Here is a 20,846-nt window from a genome sequence, read left to right on the forward strand (position 1 = left end):
GCATCTTCCTTGATGGCGAAGATCACCGGCAGCTGCGGCTGTGACCGCTCTCCGGAGCGGTCACAGCCCACCGAAAGGTAAGTGTTTGGTGTCGCTGGATGCCTCCTGATCGAGGCATTCCAGCGACACCATTTAAGTTTAGGAGGCGATCGTTGATCGCCTCCTAAACGCTTTTAAAACGGGCGTCCGCCGCCATACAAAGTATGGCGGATGTTGACGCCCCGTGGAGGGGCCAGAGATGGCCCCTTCGTGCCGATCGCGGCGTTGCTGAATGCCTCGATGTCGAGGCATTCAGCAACGCTTTTTGGGTGCAGAAAGCGAAAGTAGATCGCTTTCTGCACCCGTTTAAAGACGTGCCGGTCCTGGCACGTCAATTGTCGTAAAGCACATGCTTTTCCGTGTCGTGCCAGGACCGGCAATTGTCGTTAAGGGGTTAAGCTTCTTTAAAACAGGTAGTTGGAGCGATATATATTGCACATTGATACTCTCTGCTGTAGATCTCAGTGTTGCTGAATGCCTCGATCGTAGATCGCATTCTACACCTGTTTAAACGCATAACCTGCCAGGCACATCAATTGTCGCCACAGATGTTTTTCTGTGACATCTAAGGTATGTCAATTGAAGTCAATGGATTACACTAAATAACAAATAGTTTAGTTCCAGTTACATATTTGTAGATTGACAGGTGTACTTCATTGGTTGATGGCAGAGGAGAACACTGCAGGCGACCAATAGAGTTGCTTGTACGGACATTTAAAATCCTGACGCCAAAGCTGCTGCGTAGTCCATACCGCGTTAACCCACGTATTAACCCCTTCTACAAAAAACTTAAAAAAACTAAGAAATGTACACGAATATCCACCCGAAGCGAACGGGCGAATATTCGCAGAATAGGAGATTTTTCCACCCACGAAGACGAACACGAAGAGTTGGCCGGCGCCCAAGTCTAGTTTGGATTAATTGAAGCCAGGGTTTCAGGGAAGAGGTGTCTGTTCACTGATTTGTTTTGTCGATGTGGAGCAACAAGGGTGGAGATGTGTATTGCTGGCAGGTACTGCATTTAGTAGAGACAGAGTTGGTACACTTGACATTATATTACTATTTAATGCTTTAGATAATAACCTCCCAGAATCCAAGTCTACCTTCTAAGTTAAGTTATCTACCGAGTTCAGCTTAACTTAGAAGGTAGACTTGGATTCAAGTGATTTTGATTATTAGTTCTTAAATATCATTCAAATAGTGACGTTACTACAGGGGTCCATGCCTCTAGGGGGCCCAGGGCGACCATCTATGACCCCTTGTTCCTGTCTCCACGTACCGGTTCAAAATTGTTTAGAAAGAGACAGTCTGACCTGGAGAAATCTTTTGCACCAGGACCCTGTGGTTTCTAGTTATGCCCCTGCATTCAACAGTTCAGCTAGTAGCACATTTAGTACCCAATTCCTGTCACAATGACTCCTATTACTGCATTCTGCCTCTGTTAATGTCATCTAAATTCAACTAAAAGCTACTTTATGAATCCCAGGAAAGTATAATAAATGTATAGTGAATCACAAATTGAGTCAAGTGTTATGAAAAAATAACTTTATTTATGGCACACATCAAAATGTATATGCATCACACAAACATAATTTGGACCTTGGTGACTAATGTCTGTAGTTACCAGGCTGGTGTACATTCCATCAACATCAATGGTGTGAATTAAACGTGATGAACAGAAAGTTATATTGAGGTAGTGTACTTGGAATTATATATAAAATGTTGGGGCCACCATACAGTTTGTGCATTACATTACCTTGTAATCACTTGGTGACTACCATTTTCATTGTGTGTATTGTTGTACAATATATTTATAGCAATTCTATACAGACAACACACACACACATTTAATTCCAACTCCATCCAAATGTAAACTTGCAGTGTAAATTGCATTTACACCTTGATATCTGCTTTAGTGTTATCAACTGTCTCTTTTTTATAAGTACACCCAAATGCCTGAGACCTGTCGTTTCTTCACTCCACAGTTTGCATTTAATCTGAATGCAGTGTTCTATCCAAAGGCCATGTATTTATACTTTGTCTTTATGATGCGTAAGATTTTCTTGCATTTTAGTATACCCTGCTTAGGTATTTAGCCTAAAATGCACAACCTGCATATTGCATCAGTTAGTAAATTACCACACATGGCTGGCAGCTGAAGCTGGATAACACACGCCAGTTAAGAACTATTTTCCTAGAGATGGATATTCATTCTGCTGGTGTGATTGTGTTTTGCTTTTTCCATCTTTTCACAACTGCCAGTAATTATAAGCTTTCTGAAGTAATGTAACCCATGCCTTTTGAATGTTTCCGCTGTTCTGGTGGCATACGATATCGAATATTTTTCCAGAATTTTGTTTTGGAGGAAAGAGATGCTTCTGTGAATTCTCCTTTCCATTGGACTACACCTTGCTTTTGTTTGATGTATTTGATAGACTCTGGCATATTTGAGTAATCTGTAATTTTTTCAAGTTCAACCAAGATTACTTTAGTTTTATTTCGGATTAGAGCATCATGCATGGCTATATGTTGCTCAAATTCATTCTCGAGTCGGTTTTCACTGGTTGTGTTTCCTAAAATAATGATCAGTCTCCTGCTTTGTGAGATAGCTTCTTCTATTGCATCAGTAATGGCTGTAAAACATAAATGTAAAAAACAAAAACAAATTTGATTAGTTCACCCTTTAATGGGGGTAAACAAGACACTCACATGAATTAATGTGATCGCACAGATTGGTGAAGACAGAGATAACGTCTGCCATTCCACAATGTATCGGGAACTGGTTTTTAACAATGTTTTTAGTAGGATGTACTACTGTAATAGTACATACTGAACATACAAAGGGGTTAATAACGCATAAAACCATTAATTATCCCATTATGCAATATTTAGGAAAGAACATATAACACCTAAATAGAAAACATGTACTGAAGTTGAAAATAAAAATGCAATAGCTAATTGCAATCATTGTAAAATGCTATACATTTAAGCAACTATAAAAAAAATATGACGTTTTTATTCAATCTGTAGATCCATGAACATATCCACAGCCCAACAGCCAAAAACTCCAAACCTACTGCTGTGTGTGTGCCCTACTGGTGACCTAACTACAGTGTGTGCGCTGCTAAAATACCAACCAATTCAAACTGACCAATGAAGACAATTAATTAGCAGTCTGTACACATTTGGACTATTTAGAAAATTGTCCCTGTTTTGTGGCAAACACAATGTGAAAATACTTGCCTTGTCCCGGTATGTCATCTCGTCCAAATATGAAAAGCTTATATGAACACTGCCCCTCTAAAACCTCAGGAAGAACTTTCAGTACAAAGATATCCACAGTATAACCGATGTTTCCATTTGTGTTTTTAGGATACATAATGTATGCATCATATTTCTTTCCATCTGCAAAGGAATAGAATAACGTCAGAATTTAAATACTTTTACATATTTACTATGGTATTAGTTTTATATACAGTTTTATAAAACTAGGATAACATCCAACAAATACTACATGGTAATTAGCCGAAAAATGTTGAACTTTTGTCTAAGCTATGTAATTAAAACAGCATGAAATCTAACTTGAAAATCAATATTTGACAAAATATATGGCTATATAATTTATTTGCTTTGTGAAAATTGTAAAATATTTTATTAAAAATAAGAAAGAAAAAAAAAATATATATACCTTTTAGATTTGTTTTAGCAAAGCAGGAGCGACGATAAAAGAGAACAATGTCAACTTTGAAAATTTTGAAGGCTATGACACAAATAATGACAACAAATACCAACGTAACAAAGAATGCAATTAAGAAATTCTGGTAATTGGGATCTGTAAATAAAATAGAATAAATTAAAGTTAGAGACAGTAAGAAATAGCAACTGGTTTAAAATATATTGTGCATATATATTTGAGGTTTGTAAATAAATATGTGACACATCAATAAGTCCATTAAAAAGTTTTTTCTGTAGTACAAATGGAAGATCAGGACTTTTAATATTTTTCTTTTTTATCGTTAGAAGTGTTACATAGCACTTTGTTCTGATGAGATTCAAACCCACTTCTCAATCACATGCAAAATGTGATTCTTTCTTAGGTGTTGGATGCTTTGAATTTGAGTACAGATTTTACAGTAATAGATCTGTCTGCTTTTATGATCTGGTAGTATGGAAGGTTTGATCTATATATTATTATTATTTCATAAATAAAACTGGAAAATACTGCAATTAATATTTAATTAGTACCCACGTATTTGTCACCAAAAATTGTGTGCCTACTGTATCTATGGCTTGTTAGGACTTCATTTTAACTGTCATTCATAATGTATTTCTTTCAAGATACTCTTAAGAATAATCCCCAGTTTTGTCCTCTACTTCATAATTAAGCTTTTTTACTAAATCATGGGCAATAAAATAATGTATCGGAATGCGGTACACTCCAAGTGCTATTCACAACTGTAAAGAGCACATTTTCGCATACAAGAAGTCTACTAGATTCTGTAGTCATAGCTACAATGACAAACAAATTTAATAAATGTACTACCCTTCAGGATTGCTATAAGCAGTAGTCATGACATCATTTACTGCTGGTTATGTGACATTATGTAAATGATCAAAGACTGACCATGCTAGGAATTGAGTGGCGTTTGCACTTTAAATGTATCTAAATTGCCAGGTAAAGTTAATCTTAAAATATTGATTAGGCCCTGTCAGTCATATACATTTAAGGCCTCTGACTCTTTGGAATTTAGAACGTTAACGGTATCCTCTTAATAAAATATGTTGGTTTAGTTCGTTTTTTAACATACAAACAAAATACAAAGTTTACATACAACATGATCTAACTTCACAGGAAGAAATGCCACGAACAATACCCTAATATATTTTGAAATCAGTTATATTTAAGGCAAATAAGTAAAAAAAATATATAAAGGGCTTACCTGGATGCTTAAACATCACATATGCAGTACTTTGTACTTTGGAGTAAATATTACAAACAAATTTCCTGTCATAGTCTTCTTCTTTAACCTCTGTGAAGTTTAGGTCTTGTGAAACTGAGCAACTGTCATTTATGAATTCACGTCTTAAAGAAAAAAAATAGGAAAAAATTATATGCAAATCTGGTTAATAGCAATATACTCAACAGACAAACTGTAAAACACAATTACATTATTGCATTGAATTATATATAAAAATATCTTACTGGTTTGGTTTATTTCATTTTATAATATCATTAATATGAATCACAATTGGTATACATCAGCAACATAAGCCGTGTTTCATATAAAACACTGTTCACTAACTTTTGTGGCATTACTAGTTAATAGTAAATTCTAAATATTAAAACTAGGGTATAACAACTTTTGAATGCAAGTGGCACATTTTAATAGATAGCCAGACCTATTAGAAAAGGGATCTTCTATACACTTTCATTATTTCAGTATGAGTTTTATACACCACATTAAAGCTATAAGCTAAAAAAATATCTAGGTCTTTAATATCATGCTGTACGTTTGTTATTTAATGCTGTAAAAGTGGCTGATACTTACTTTAATTCTCCACTTATTACTCTTTCATTAAAACCCTCATAAGAGTCGATGTAGGAATTATTGAACGACCAGTACATATGTATTTCAGATCCCCGTCCTTTGCACATCACTTCACATGTAAGGTGAACAGGAGATCCTAAGATAAAGAAAAACTTAATGTGTACAATAAGATAGGTACAAAAGCATTTTTATGGTCAACACAATGTCTACATGCTTATTATTGTGACAGATTGACAGACAGGGCTACCAAGGTACTGATGGGGCCGCTGTACCGGCAACAGACTCTAATCACCTGGAGCTAAAACCGGACAGCCTGTTCCAATGACCGTGTAAGTCCCTTAGATTAATATATTATGGGACACTTTTTGGTCCCATCAGGTGTAGCTTCCAGTGTCATGGAGCACTCTGCATTTCTCCACTCCTTGTTTTCTATACCCGTTATTCCTTCTTTTGAGTTTCACTGACCCTGGGCTGTATCTCAAGCCGCCAACCCCTCCAGCACAACCTTAGCTGAACCACTGCGCCCCCTATTGTACAGTGTAAAAATATCACCCCAAGATACCCAGAGATGGCTCCAGCCTGGCTTCCAAACAAAGAGAGCACAGGGAGGAACTTCATTGTATAAATAAATCCCAATAACAGGATTGCTGCCAGGGGGAAGATTCAATAGCTAAGGGGGATTAAAGGTTGGGTTGTATACGTGTATCTGTTTATCTATGTTACTACAATTCTGGGGATATATAAGGCTATGTTTTGCAACAATAAAATGTTCAATTTGTTCTTCACAATCATGGTGGTCGTGACTACTTTTGTGATCTAAGAAAAAGATCCATCTATTAGCCTACTGAGACTGGAAGCTATCCTGAGGAATAGGCGACGGGTTACTAGGGTATTCATAGTACTAACTAAGCAACCTGTTACACTTATGTTTAGCAAATCAGTATTATACTGGTAACACTGTAGCCAGGCACAGTATGTTCTTGACTTTCTGACTGCTTTATGGTGGCAAATGTATAACTTAGCATTATCGTACAGGTTTTTTTTCTAAGATTAGCTTGAACTATGCGATTTGTAAATATGTATTTGCCAATATGCATTTGGGGAGTTTGCTTGTCTTCATTTATGTATACCAGTGTACAAGAAGTACACAGGGAAATCAGTAACAGGGAACAAGCTTCAAAAATGATAACACATTTGAGAAAATGATATAACCCTGCCATGTGGTGACCTGAACCTGAAGAGCCACAGAACCCTAGCTTTAAGAATAATACTCACCCAATGCAACACTTAAAATATTATTTGTTGGACGTACAATGGAAGGAGGACTGCGGATTGGAATGGCTAAAAGGAAAATAATAATAATAATTAATAATAATATATATATTATTTTTTTTTAAAAAGCAAACATTATTGTCACTCAAGTTAGTGGTAACTGAACATTGTAACAGTAGGAAGCTCCATACAAGATCAATTAAATGTGGACCGATTGACAGGAACATTACATTGGTTATTGCTCAAAAATCAGTACATACAGTAGTCTAAGAATTCTGCTTTGTAAAGATAACCTTGAGGATTTTACACTATGATGAAAATCACACAGACTACTACTTTATTGCATCCTTATTGTCTTAATGATTGTTTTCAAGGTATAGTATATAATGTAGTAATAACTGGAATATTTGAAATTTAATGAAAAAAAGTAAGTAAAAGGTACTAATACTGTAGAACAGCCAAAGAAAGTACAGTTTTTATATTTTTATGTAAACATTTTTATTGTGTCTTAAATATAAAGACATGAGTACATAATAACTGTAGTAGGGGGACTGCAACTTTATACAACATGTTTATATTTATTGCTAAACTGTTTTTTTTTCAGCTGCACTAATACACAAACATAAAACATGTCTACAGTCCATTGCACTTCTATACGCTCACAATAATTTGGATTAAAGTGTTATGATAAAATACGCAGAAAAACAACAACATAGGATAGAGAAAGAAAATAAGGGTGGGATAGAAAGTGGTACTGTTTCTGCCTGGTCCTAAGTTTGTAACAAATTATACCACAATATTGGTAGATCATCCATCATAAGATAAAATAGCAGTGTGGCAGGTTGGAAAACAAGTGTACAGTAAGTGTTTGTCAGCAGTCATAGGAGAATAGTGATGATGAGGGTCAAGCTTGTTCCTAGTTGTTGACTTAATGGGAAGCTGTGTGGGTCATGTGTGTTGTTATGACATGTAATATTTTGTTTTGTATTAATATTATTGAATGAATCCATCATGATGGTCCCTGCACAACAAAACGTTTTTGTTTTATCTATCCACTCTCTTTAATCTGATTCTTTAATTTAAAATAAATATATTTGTTATACTTTTTGTGCATGTTCTACATATCAGGGGATACTCAGGTTTCAAGGCCAGACCAAGTTCAAACATATACCCAAGTACCTAAAGCACACCAGCCCATTTGATTTCTACAACTGAACAATTAGTGGCTTACCATGCAACTGCCTTATGGCTCTATGACCAGCCCTTGCCCACCAGAAAAAGTATCATAAACAAAAGAGAAGAAATGAATAAATACCTGCTCAGCATTAATGTAGGTGAGAAAAAAAGTGTACATATAGATTATAAAAGAAAAAGGATGCTTAAAAATTGTTTCAAAACAATTATGTGAAAACACTCTATAGTATTTATTTAAATTACTACCTTGAAGGTCCAGATCAATGGAACGTGAAATGGTATAACTTGTACCATTATAATTAAGTGGTACTTCACAACTATACTTTCCTTCATCTTGTTGTGTAACATTAGTTATAGTTAAGAATATATTCTCTACAAAATATTTGTTGCCATTGGTGTCCAGAGGAAGGCACTCCTGCATAGACAGACAGATCACAATACATGTTAAAGTACTACAACAACAAAAAATGAAGGCATTATTCACATCTGTTATGTTCATACCTGGAAACTCTCCGAGTTTGGCCCAGAGAACTCTTTGAGAAGCGCTGCATTTCAAGGTCTCTGGGTCAACTCCCCGGAGCAGGATCTTGACACGTCCCACTCCCCGCCCATTCCCCCCATTTAAATGGGGGTGTTTCCCATAGTGTCAGCAAGAACGCCCACTGAAGCCAGTGGGAATGTCCACTGACATCCGGGGGAATGCTCCCGATGTCAGCAGGGACTGCCAACTGACATCGGCTCCAGGTAGCCATAACCCGCAAGTTCATGTCTCCAGCTCAACAAATCTTATGAAAATCTCATCTGTGTATGCCTGTTCACACAGACAGCACAGCACATTGGTACTATATCTGCAATATACTTCCTATGAAGATGAAAGCAGAGAAGGTGTATCCTCTATACAAGTTAAATTGATCAGCAACATTGGAGCAAGAAATAATAGTTACTCATAATGCTTCATCAATCATATTATGTGCTGTATATCTTGTCTAACATGCAGGGTCAGCTGGATGCAAATGGCTTTGGAGAATGGAAAGACATCTACGTGTCATAGAAGGTTACACTAAAGAGAAATAAGCATAACTCATAATTTGGAAAAGAAAAACGTGAACAGCACAGGGTAACACTAAAACATATTATGAACAAGCTGCTTACACAACAGTGTCATATTTTTTTTGTACACAGCATTTATGTAATTGTACAAACCACTATTTCCGTTACGTTTGATCATTTCTCTTTTCAAATCATATATGCACACACTAGAGTATTCTTTAAATTTCAATATAAATAATTACAAATAAACAAATGTACCTCACCATGGTTCTATAGGGGTAAGAGGTCGTAACGTATGGCACATATTTCCTTTAAACCTGACAGCCACACAAAACTAATATTTTTTTATTTCTACAAAACCCAATGGAAAGGAAAATGAAACAGGACCAGCCCATAATACAAAAGATAGTTTCATAAGTCAATGCACCACGTAGAGACTTTTCTTCTTATAAAAGGGCAGTGACTTGCTTTGTTCTTTATGTCAGTTTGTAAACATGAAGATTTCTCAGGAACAGTTAAAGCTGAAAATGTCACATTTTCAGATGCCCTTTATAATAACTAAATATGGCACTACCAAACATGTCAACTGTACATAAAAAAAATCACAAAAATATATATACATTTATGACATACAAAAACATAAAAATAAATACCTTAAACCATTTTATATTAGTATCTTTAACATCAATGTAATCCTCCAATTCAGGACACGGGAGTTGAATGTTTTGTGTGATTTGTTCTGTAAATGGGTACAAGGTGCTTTTGTTATAGCATAGGTTCTCATCATACGTAAAAACGTCTACTTTTTTATGCTTTTGGATGCAGAATGTGGAGTTTCTGGAAGAAAGAAAAAAAATGATTAGCCATTGCACAAAGGATCAATGAATTAATCTGGCAATGAAAGGGTTGATTTATGTTAGTGTATTTAGACTTCTCTGTTCATAAGTTATCAATTTTACATGCGCTAATTTCCTACGGACCCTACAGATTTGCTTTAGTGTGTTTGTTTACAATAGCTTTCCTTTAGATTTTATATTTTAAAATTGCAATCCATACTTTTTTCAGCTCTTCTAAATACAATTGAGGTTTAAGGTCATTGAGTGAAGCTTACTGTCTCTGACACAGCATTAAAAATGTTAAAAATTTAAAATGCCAGTATATGGTTTCACTGTGCACTCGGCTACCTTATACAGGGCTCCCTATCTTGTAGCCATTCCATCTTCTAGCCTGCCTGCTAGACCTCTAAGAAATTATGGTGGGAGTCTTACATGTCTGCATAACACTGGGTAACAGTGCAAACAACAACAAAAAAACAAGTTGCTAGTTAGGGAAAAGTGTTTCAGCTCTACAAGTAAGTGTTTCATAGTCATTTTTCTCTGTATCACAATCAGTCTTCATTGATCCTTACCTTAAAACACAAGTATAATACTTTGAATCTTCTAGTCTTGCAGGGAGAAACTTAAGATAGTTTTGATTCTGATGAACTCTTGACTGTGTATTAAAACTAATTTCAGAGCCATTTAGATACCAAGTAATGTTAAAATCGCCTTCGTATAGCATGTATTTCAAAGGACAGTGAACATAAAGTGGCTCTCCTTCAGCAACATAGGACCTATCAAAATCAATATTTTCATCCTGGCATGTTTCTGCAAGACAACATATCAAACAGCTGTAATAAGTGCATATACATTAATGGTTGTAAAATCCTAAATATTTTATTCATCCCCCTCCGCCAATATTGGAATCCTTGGTAAATATGAGCGGAGACTACTGTGAAAAAATTATCTTTATTGTTTAACAGTTTGAACTTGTCTTCAACAAATACACAAAAATATTCTGCTCTCATGGATATCAAACAACACAGGCGTATCAAAAAAAGTGAAATATATGTGTGGCATAATTATTGGCACCCTTTTAGTCAATACTTTGTGCTACTTCCATTTTTTAAGATAAAAGAGTCTTCTCCCCAGATCCTTCAAATTTTGAGGCCAACTCTCCTTTTTCAGCTCACCCCACAGGTTCAAGTCAGAGGACTGGTATGGCCATGGTAGGGCCTGGATCTTGTGATATGTAAGCCATTGTAGTGTTGATTTTGATGTTTTTGATTTCTGTGTATGTTTTGTATCATTGTCCTGCTGGAAGATCCAACCACGGCCCATTTTAAGCTTTCTGGCAGAGGCAGTCAGGTGCTCATTTAAAATATGTTGATATTTCATAGAGTTCATGATGCCATGTATCCTAACAAAATGTCCAGGTCCTCTGGCAGAAAACATTAAAGAGCCGCTACTATATGGCTACCTCTCTGCAAAACCCACCTCTGGTGTTTATTACCACTCAAACCATCCTCTTCACAGTGTGTTGAGACAATATTGACACACATCCTCTTACAGGTTGATTCATAATATTTTCAGTTGACTGGAACTTCTTAATTATTGTCCTGATGTTGGAAATTGGCATTTTCAATATTGGCATTTTATGAAGCTCAACAACCTTTTGCTACACACACCATGGCTATATTCCTTGGTCTTACCTATTGACTAAGGGATTTTTAGCATATGTATGACCTAATAATTATATATCCGTGGAAAAAAGGAAGTCATGGTTGAACAATTTCCTCTTTCTAGTCACCCAGGTTTACTAAAAAATTTAAAATATCAATTGGAATATACTTTAAATCTATTTTTCATATGGGTGACACACATATACAGTCGTGTGAAAAATAAAGTTCCCCCTTTTTGAATTCTAGGATTTTACATATCAGGGCATAACAACATCTGTTTCTTAGCAGATCTAAAAATTAGCCAAAATGTGTGTTAACACAATGCCAAAGAGGAAAACCATCAGAAATGATCTTAGAGAAGCAACTGTTGCTGCCCATCAATCTGGGAAGGGTTATAAGGCTATTTCTAAGCAATGTAAATTCCATCATTCTACAGTGACAAAGATTATTGAAAAGTGAAAAACATTTAAGACATTTGCCAAGCTTCCCAGGAATGTACATCCCAGCAAATTCTCCCGAAGGTCAGACTATGCAATGCTCAGAGACTCTACAGGCCTCAGTTAGCATGTTAAATGTTAACGTTCATGACAGTACAATTAGAAAAAGACTGAACAAATGTGGTTTGTTTGGAAGGGTTACCATGGCTTAGGTTTGCAAAGTCGCATCCGAACAAACTGCAAGACTTCTGGACCAATGTCCTTTGGACAGATGAGACCAAAGTGGAGATATTTGTCCATAATGCAGAGCCACGTTTGAAGAAACCCAAACACAGAATATCAGCACAAGCACCTCATAACAACTGTCAAGCAGGGTGGAGGAGGGGTGATAATTTGGGTTTGTTTTGCAGCCCCAGGACCTAGGAACTTTGCAGTAATTGAGTCGACCCAGAAATCTTCTGTATACCAATGTATTCTAGCGTAAAATGTGAGGCCATCTGTCCGACAGCTACAGTTCGGACAAAGTTGGGTTATGTAACAGGACAATGATCCCAAGCACACCAGAAAAAAATCTACAACAGTATGGATGGATGAAAAAGAAAAGAACCTAGGTGATGCAATGTCACAGTCCAGACTTCATCCCAAATGAAATGCTGTGGCAGGATGTTAAGAGAGCTGTGCATAAACAAATGCTTGCAAATCTCTATAACCTGAAGCAATGTTGTAAAAAAGAGAAGGCCAAAATTCCTCCACAATGATGTGAGAGACTGATAAAATTGAAAACTTCAAGTTATTGCTGCTAAGGGTGATTCTACAAGTTATTGAATCATAAGGTGTACTAGTTTTTCACACATAGCTTCTCCATTTTGGCTTTATTTTTGTTGAGTAAATCATGACACAGTGTAATATGTCATGTGTTGTTCATCGGAAGTTGTATTTACCTATTTTTTATGTTAAACCATAGAATTCAAAGAGGGTATACTTTGTTTTTTACATGACTGTATTTAACAATGTTTTTGGTTTTTTTTGTAAACCTCTGTTGTGTTTGCAATTGTTTGATATCTTTGAGAGCAGAGTATTTTTTTAAGAAAAGTTCAATGGGTTAAACAATAAAGACAAATTTTCACAGCATTCTTTGCTCATATTTACCAAGTGTGCCAATATTAGTGGATGGCATTGGAACTGTCAGTGAGTCTACTGAGGTTCCCATACTAATAATGCTCAGATTATACCATGCAATTTAGCGATCAGAAACAATCCACATCATTTTACTAGAATTCTTTGTTATTCAAACATAAGTGGAATGGGGATATCGACCTATACATTAGGCTGACGCGATTCCCCAGCTTTCAATGTAGAGTGTTAAGATCACTGTCCTTGGAACTGAACCCCTCTTAACCCCTTCAGGGCAAATTATTTTGCTGCACTTGAGTGCAAAGAGTTTTTGCCACTTTTACTATATGTCTGTTAAACCATATGCATCTTTACCTTCTTCGATGTTTCCACATCAATTATATATCTTCTTTTTTTTGAGGACTAGTAGTGCCTTGTTTTTTGTTAAACTCTTTTTATCAATTTTTCAACAAAGAACAAAAACATCGTAACAGAACGTCACAGCTACTGTCTCAGAGACTTTAAGGAACAGTACACAGTCCCAGATAAGGGAGACAAGTGACACAATAACATAAAAAGAAAAACAAAAACGAAAACAAGCAATAATAGGATTGCCTTCAATGAGACTCAAAAAATAAATGCATTGATAAATGCATCAATTTGCATGTGATAAAATGCACTTGATCCAATGAAGAATGGATTCCAATGTGCATTTTAGATCAATTTATGGCTTAAGTTTTCCTTTAATCAAAGTTTTTATACACCATGCTTACACTCATGTGCCGTCCGCATCTATTGCATATTTTTTACCAGAAAAATTATGAATCTCTTTCATTCTGATGATGTAACATGCATGTTCCACAACCTTAGACATTCTAAAGTTCTTACTTGTTATTTCCAAAGAGTTAATATTGACTGACTGTACAGGATGTGGAAAGCATCTTGCTGAGAGCTGCAGGAAATGGTCTGTTTGGCATGACTGTTTAGACAGCTGGCCCGATATTTTTAAAAAATACCTTTTTACGGGATATATTTGAAATGTTTTACCCACTAAACTGAAACAACTATACAAGAGTTTACTTGTGCATCATTAGTATTGATAAGTGTACAGTATTCTTGATTACCAGTAACAGTGATCTGGAAAGTGGCTGACAGATTTTGTATATAGTAATTTACTTGTAACTATTTTTCACTAATTTTTTTTTTTTCACTAATTCTTCCCTAATTAACTCACAACATGAATACTATATATATATATATGTATAAACCCTCCAAACAAGGGCAGGGAATTAGGCCTTTAAAATTCTGCTTGCAGTACACAGACAGTAGCTGCACAGGTGGATCATGTAGACTTTCACTTGGGGTTAAAAAGTGCTGCAGTTTAGAACCTGAAGTAGAGGCCAGTGTGAGAAGTCTCCAGGTTGGTACTGTTTACTACCTGATTCCCAGTAGAACACTTATGGAAGTGAGTTGTAAACCCTCCTATGTGTGAAGAGATTTGTTTCCTTTTATTTAGTGGTTACGGACAAATTGTGAGTCTCCGCTGTTAAGAGACCATGTTTATTTGTCTGCACAGTGAAATAAAACAGGCTTTATTTGGAACCATCTGTGTCCTGTCCTGCTGTGAGAGTACCCTGCAGAGACACACACTACCACCATATATATTATTGTAATTTGGTTATACTACATAGTTTTATATGCAGGGGTGGACTGACCAATCGGCCATACCTGGGCGGGGAGCGAGGCGTGTCCAGACCCCGCTCCCGCTACCCGGAGGGTTCGGGTCTTGACACGCCCCGCTCCCCGCCCATTTTTCCTTGAAATGGGAACAAAAGCGGGAACTCCACCGACATCAGTGGGAACGCTGCCAACGTCATCAGGAACTCCCCCAAAGTCAGTGGGACCGCCCACCAACGTCAGCAGGACCGCCCGCTGACGTTAGTGTGCAGTCCTGGCTGCGTCCAGCAAGGGAAGGCTTCGGGTAGCCGGAGCCGAGAAGTTCCCAGGTATGCCAATGGCCCGTGAGGGTCAGGGGCAGGACCGGACTGGCCAACTGGAAAACTGGGAGATTTCCTTTTGAGCAGCTAATGTCTATGCTATGCCTTACGAGGCACCCGCAGCTTATTGTTTAAGGAGCAGAGGTGGCATAGGCAGGTTGTTTAGGTAGCAGAGGTGGCATAGACAGGCTATTTGGGGACAGAGACAAGCTGTTTGGGGACAAAGACGGAACAGACATGTTTGGTGGAACAGATGGCACAGATAAGCTGTTTGGGGGCAAAGGTGGCTCTGTGGGACATGTTTGCTACATTTTCCCTACATGGCCCTGTGGTTTCTAGTTACGCCCCTGGTGTGACGTGTGGGCACATGAGCTTTGACCATGCAATAAAATATATCGGGCTGGTGTCCAAATATTTCCAGGGCTTCTTTTTTATTCCTAGTCCGGTCCTGGTCGGCTGGTCCGCAACTGGTCTGCTGTAGCAGGACTGGATAGGGAGATCATAGATCTCACTGTTACTGGCCTAAAATCAAGGTTGCGGAAGGTCTGTATAACATTCCCTTGTGATGGGCGCTGGCTTCTTTTGGTGTGCACCGTTATTCAATGTCATATCCCAGCACTCAGCACTAAAGCCATGCCTACTGCCAGACCACAAGCCCATTTCTTAAAGAAGACAGAAAAGTAAGAAAAATAAGAGAAGGAAGATGCGAAACAGATTATGACAGAAGAAGAAAAGGTAGAGGACGAGAAAGAGGAACTCCAGGAGAAGAGACGCGGGAAGGATAAGGAAACATTGTAAGAGTGTTAGAATGCATGAAGCATGTATGTGATGGCCCTCTGATAGTGGTGCACAATAACTCCCATCTCTGATGAGAGTTATTGTGTACTACCATCAGTGCCAGGCTCAGCATAAAGTGATGGGAGTTAAGGTGTAGAGTGTACTTTAACTCCTATCACTATATACTGAGCCAGGCACTGATTGTGGTACCACCGACAGTATCTGGCTCAGTAAATAGTGATGAAAGTTATGCTATACTACCATCAATGCCTGGCTCAGTATATAGTGATGGCAGTGATGATGCACCACTGTTAATGTATGACTTAGAATAAACTGATGACAATTATGCTGTATCACCGTCAATGTCTGGCTCTGATTATAGTGATGGTAGTTATGCTCTACTGGGATCAGTGTCTGGCTTAGTATAAAGTGATGACAGTTATGCTGTACCACTGTCAATGTCTGGCTCAGTATAAAGTAATGGCAGTTTTTTGGTCGATATGATGATTGCAGTGCACTACATGCATTGATACGTATAAAAAGGTAACACTTCACTTTAAGTACATTTTTGTTTTACATACGTGCTCTGGACACCATTGTGTACGTTAATGTGGGGGTATGCCTGCAATGTTCCTCTGTAAAGATAAATGCTAGTTTTGCAGACCTCCCCATGCATTTGCAAAGGGGAGACAACAAATGTTTAATACAACCTCTCATCTTCCTGCCCATGGGTATGTTTTACTGAAATGTATGCAATCCTCTGCATAAAAAAGTAGGGCAAAACTGCTGTGTTGTATCAATAGGTAATTATCCTCTAAGTAGCTGCTGAAAGCCTGCTAACCACCTGCTTACCTGCTTTATTTGAAGCCAGACATGTAAGAGTTAGGAGCAGGATATACCATGTCAATGTCATAGTAGGAACCTACAAGAAAAGGTATTTATGGTTAGAAACATTCACATAATGTCACTTATTGCTTGGTTGATTATAAATTGTATGACACATATGTACAAAGACATTTCACAACCACATTTAGGTTTATGTAAAGGAGCGAGCGCATATCCAGACACAAGTCCTGCACATGTACAGTACCTATTTTACTGTGAAACATGGTTTGCATTTGTGCAGTAGCCTGGCCTTAGATGAGGTGGGACATAAAGTGATTGTAAACACGTTTGAGCAGGGCCCTCCCCAGCTATTTCTGTAAGTCAAATTATTGTATGTTGTATAATTCTTGTCAAGTCCTGTTTACCAATTGCACAGTGCTGTGGAATATGATGGTGCTATATAAAACATTAATAATAATAATAAATAATAATAACAATGTTTAATATGATCAGGGCATGACATCATGAAGGAAAGCTGGATAATCTACCATAAACTGTTTTATTCTATGGCAACTGTTTTTGTTATTTATTTTATTTTGAGGAAGAAAAATAGTTGGTATGAAGTGCCCTTTTTTTGATCCAGTGTTCCAGGGTCTTGCACTAAAAAAAGTATATTAAAAAATTCCATGGGTTGTTTGTTAATAAGCCAGTTTCTAAAATTCCTAAAACATTTTTGGCATGTAATTCTAATGACAAGGATCTATGCATACCCAGTACTTACATATAACATTTAGGTTTATTCTACACCATCTCTTGGTAGTTAAAATATCACCTCTAATGCTACTTGGATGCACAGGGTTTGGCTGTAAATGCTTACAAAGTTTATTAATCTACAAGCAAGTCAAAACTCCTGCATAGAAGTTGACTGTGGAGATGTAATGCAGGCCATTGCATGGGGGATCTCACGTCTTCTTGTTGTATAAGTGAACCCTTTGGCACTTAAGTCACCTGTTGCTAATTACTTTTCTTTTTTACCAGAGATGCAAATTCTTATTCTTATCGTATGAGTGCATTATGGCCCATTATGGCACATTTACTGGCAGTCCTGCAGTATACAGAAATCAACTTGATACACGTGGCCACAAAATGTGAGAATGTAGTAACATAGGCTGTAAGGTACCAGGATTATTTTTCATCACCAGTGCGGCCCAGTACAAAACTGGCATCTTAAAATTTATTTCTGTTATATTTTAAAGCAGATATGTTTGGAGAACTAGGACATATGTATGTGACATATTTTTTCTTTTATGACCCCACTCCATGAAACCTGAAGGCAGGGTTTTTTAGGGTAATGTATTAAATAGAGCTTTGTAAAATAAAACATGGTTTATTGACATGGTATTTAGCAAAATTTTACAATCTTTGCAGAATAATGGCAGTGGCTGTGAAATGCATTTTTGTTACTGTCCTGTTTCATACTTGTCAACATCAAGCATGCTTAGCAATTTACACTTAATCCAGTTACTGCTTGAAAACAGCATTAAAACAAACCCCTTTCCCTTTATTGTTTTTCTCCCAGAATAAATAGTAGGTGTAACTTTTATACGTAATAGCTTTTTTCTTGTCAGTAATTCAGTGGATAAGTAATTGTCTCTGGCGTGAGCAAACTTCATTAATGGGAGATAATTATCCCTCTGAAGCCCTGTTTTCAGAATCCAGCCTGATTCCACACCAGAATGAGTCACCAAGATGGATCATACCATCCAGCATGCAAGTCTGAAAATTGTCCCTGAACCCATAAGCCCCAACCCATAAGCATACTCTGTCAGGTCACTTTGGTTCATTGTACTGCACTTATGGATGTAATTTTACGCCATACAATACACAAGACAAAGAAGACCATGGAACCTAATCACTGCTTGGTGGTACAGAGCCTCAGAATCAGGACTGTATGATTGATATCTGGAGAGATTCAAGTAGTGCGACTACATTCTGCCATTTTTACAGGACATACGTTTCACATTTTAAGTGCTGCCGTACAGTATGTAGGAGGTAGAAAGGGCAGCACTTGAAAGTCCCCATTAGCTTCATAATAATGGGCTAAAACTCAATGAGGTTTTGCAGTATACTGATTCCAACTCCCAGTTGATTTCAACTCCCAGACTTCACTATATATTTCACGTTGTTGACAGGAATAAGGAACACTGATGCTTCTTGTATTCATATTTTTCTATTTTATGCTTTTTATGTTGTGCACTCCTTTATTTTTGTATCTGTATTATGCTACTGCATACAGTCTATCGCTTCTGTCTTCTCATTCCAATTTTGCACATGCCAATGTGTTATAACGGTGTAGACTTTTCAACCCTGAAGTGGATTTTTTTTGTATTGTTCTATTCCACAAACACTTGAGTAATGTAGTGATTCAGAGGAATCCTATTCCTAGTGAAATATATGAGGTCAGTAAAATCTCCAACCTTTGCCAAGTAAATATGTAAATTTTGGAATGGGAATCAAAATCTCCAGGGAGGATTTGAAGTTAGTGGTTGAGTTACATTTTGTAAAGGGACTCAATATACGGTATATGTTTATTTCCACTACCCCTCCATCAGACAGAGTCATTTCCAAATTTTTGGATACTTTCTTAAAGGAGCAGGCATGGTGTTGCAAAGATGCACTTGAGTTGCATTTATTTTACTTACCCCCCCAGGAATCCCCATAAATTCATGCAAAGAAATCTCCACACAGCTCCAAGTTCTTAATTGCACAGAGTATATTTGCTGATGTGACTGCAGGCAGATAACTGGGCAGCTGTTCTTTTCCTTACAATCAGAGGGCCATGTAGTCTCTACTTAACAACTGCCAAAATAGCTGTTTACAGGCTCATCATGTTACAAGATAGGTAGTGTGAAGCTTCATCTGCCATCACTGCACATATGAAGTCGTTATCTCTGCAAGTACCCCTGCTCCAAGAGAGGCACCGCATGCACCAAGTGAACTCCCATATGGGACCCTAAAACACCCAAGACAACAAACACTGTGTTCCTGCTATGGGATACAGACTATTATATAAATCAAAGAAGCAGGTAGGGAGCCTTTGCCAACAAGTGCCTTGGGGCAAATGCCACTGTTGCACCATTGTTAATCTGCTCCTGTGTGGCACTACTTCATCAATTAACTAATAGAAGAATTGTGATGCATCATGATATCCAGCACACTGAAACCATAACTGCATGCAAATACATCTAGAAAACTTTGCCACAAGTGATAACATCTATGATGATACTGTCCTATTGCAGCAGAGGGTGTAAGAGACCCAAAGTTTTGCCTTTTTGGAACCGGTTATCATTATCAAAGATTTCATGTCATGAGCTTCATGTAGCACCTAACCCTGATAGGAATGGGCTTCACTGCCAATGTGTTATAATGGTGTAGACCTTCTAACCCTAAAGCGGATTTTTTTGTATTGTTGTTTTACACAAACTCTTGAGTAATGCAGTGATTCAGATGAATCTTATTCCTAGTGAAATTTATGATTTCCTCTGATTTTATCATCACCAGAGAATAGTTTAATATGGACGTCAGTAAAATCTCCAACCTTTGCTATGTAAATATGTAAACTTTGAAATGGGAATCAAAGGGAGTATTTGAAGTTAGTGGGTAAGTGCAACATTACCAAGTTAAGTCATAAACTTTGAAAAGGGATTCAATGTATATATTTATTTCCAATACCCCTCCATCACACAGGGTAGAGGCAGAGTCCTATTGCAGCATAGGGTGTAAGAGACCCAAAGTTTTACCTCTTTTGAACCGGTTCTACAACATTGGCTAAATATTCATCATTATCAAAGATTTCACGTCATGAGCTTCATCTAGCACCTAACCCTGATAGGAATGGGCTTGGCTGTGGATTTAAACCAAAATTCTATCTAACATAAAGCTTTCTTGTATATAAACACAGGTAACATTAAGAATAAACTGTGCTAACAATTCCCTGCATTCTTATGAGTTCTTTTTTAACACAAGGATTTCTCTTCAGTGTGTTACAAAACTTTTTTTTAGGTTATATTTGCCAGGAGGACTAGCATATTTG

General features: G+C 37.2%; 1 protein-coding gene across 1 annotated transcript in view; it reads right to left on the reverse strand.

The window, feature by feature from the left end:
• Positions 1–2,304: 2,304 nt before the first annotated feature.
• LOC149289242 (interleukin-1 receptor type 1-like) overlaps positions 2,305–20,846 on the reverse strand; it is a 35,995-nt gene continuing 17,453 nt past the window's right edge. Inside the window, exons 2-9 of the mRNA XM_089490897.1 lie at positions 10,513–10,750; positions 9,758–9,941; positions 8,301–8,469; positions 5,589–5,724; positions 4,980–5,122; positions 3,728–3,871; positions 3,283–3,444; positions 2,305–2,672 (exon numbers count right to left, since the gene is read on the reverse strand). Of these exons, the coding sequence (XP_089347023.1) occupies positions 2,305–2,672; positions 3,283–3,444; positions 3,728–3,871; positions 4,980–5,122; positions 5,589–5,724; positions 8,301–8,469; positions 9,758–9,941; positions 10,513–10,750 (1,544 nt within the window). The remainder of the gene's footprint in view (positions 2,673–3,282; positions 3,445–3,727; positions 3,872–4,979; positions 5,123–5,588; positions 5,725–8,300; positions 8,470–9,757; positions 9,942–10,512; positions 10,751–20,846) is intronic.

This window comes from Sceloporus occidentalis, unplaced genomic scaffold, assembly GCF_023333645.1.
Source record: "Sceloporus occidentalis isolate IW3139 unplaced genomic scaffold, rSceOcc1.0.p SCAF_47, whole genome shotgun sequence".
NCBI lineage: Eukaryota > Metazoa > Chordata > Lepidosauria > Squamata > Phrynosomatidae > Sceloporus > Sceloporus occidentalis.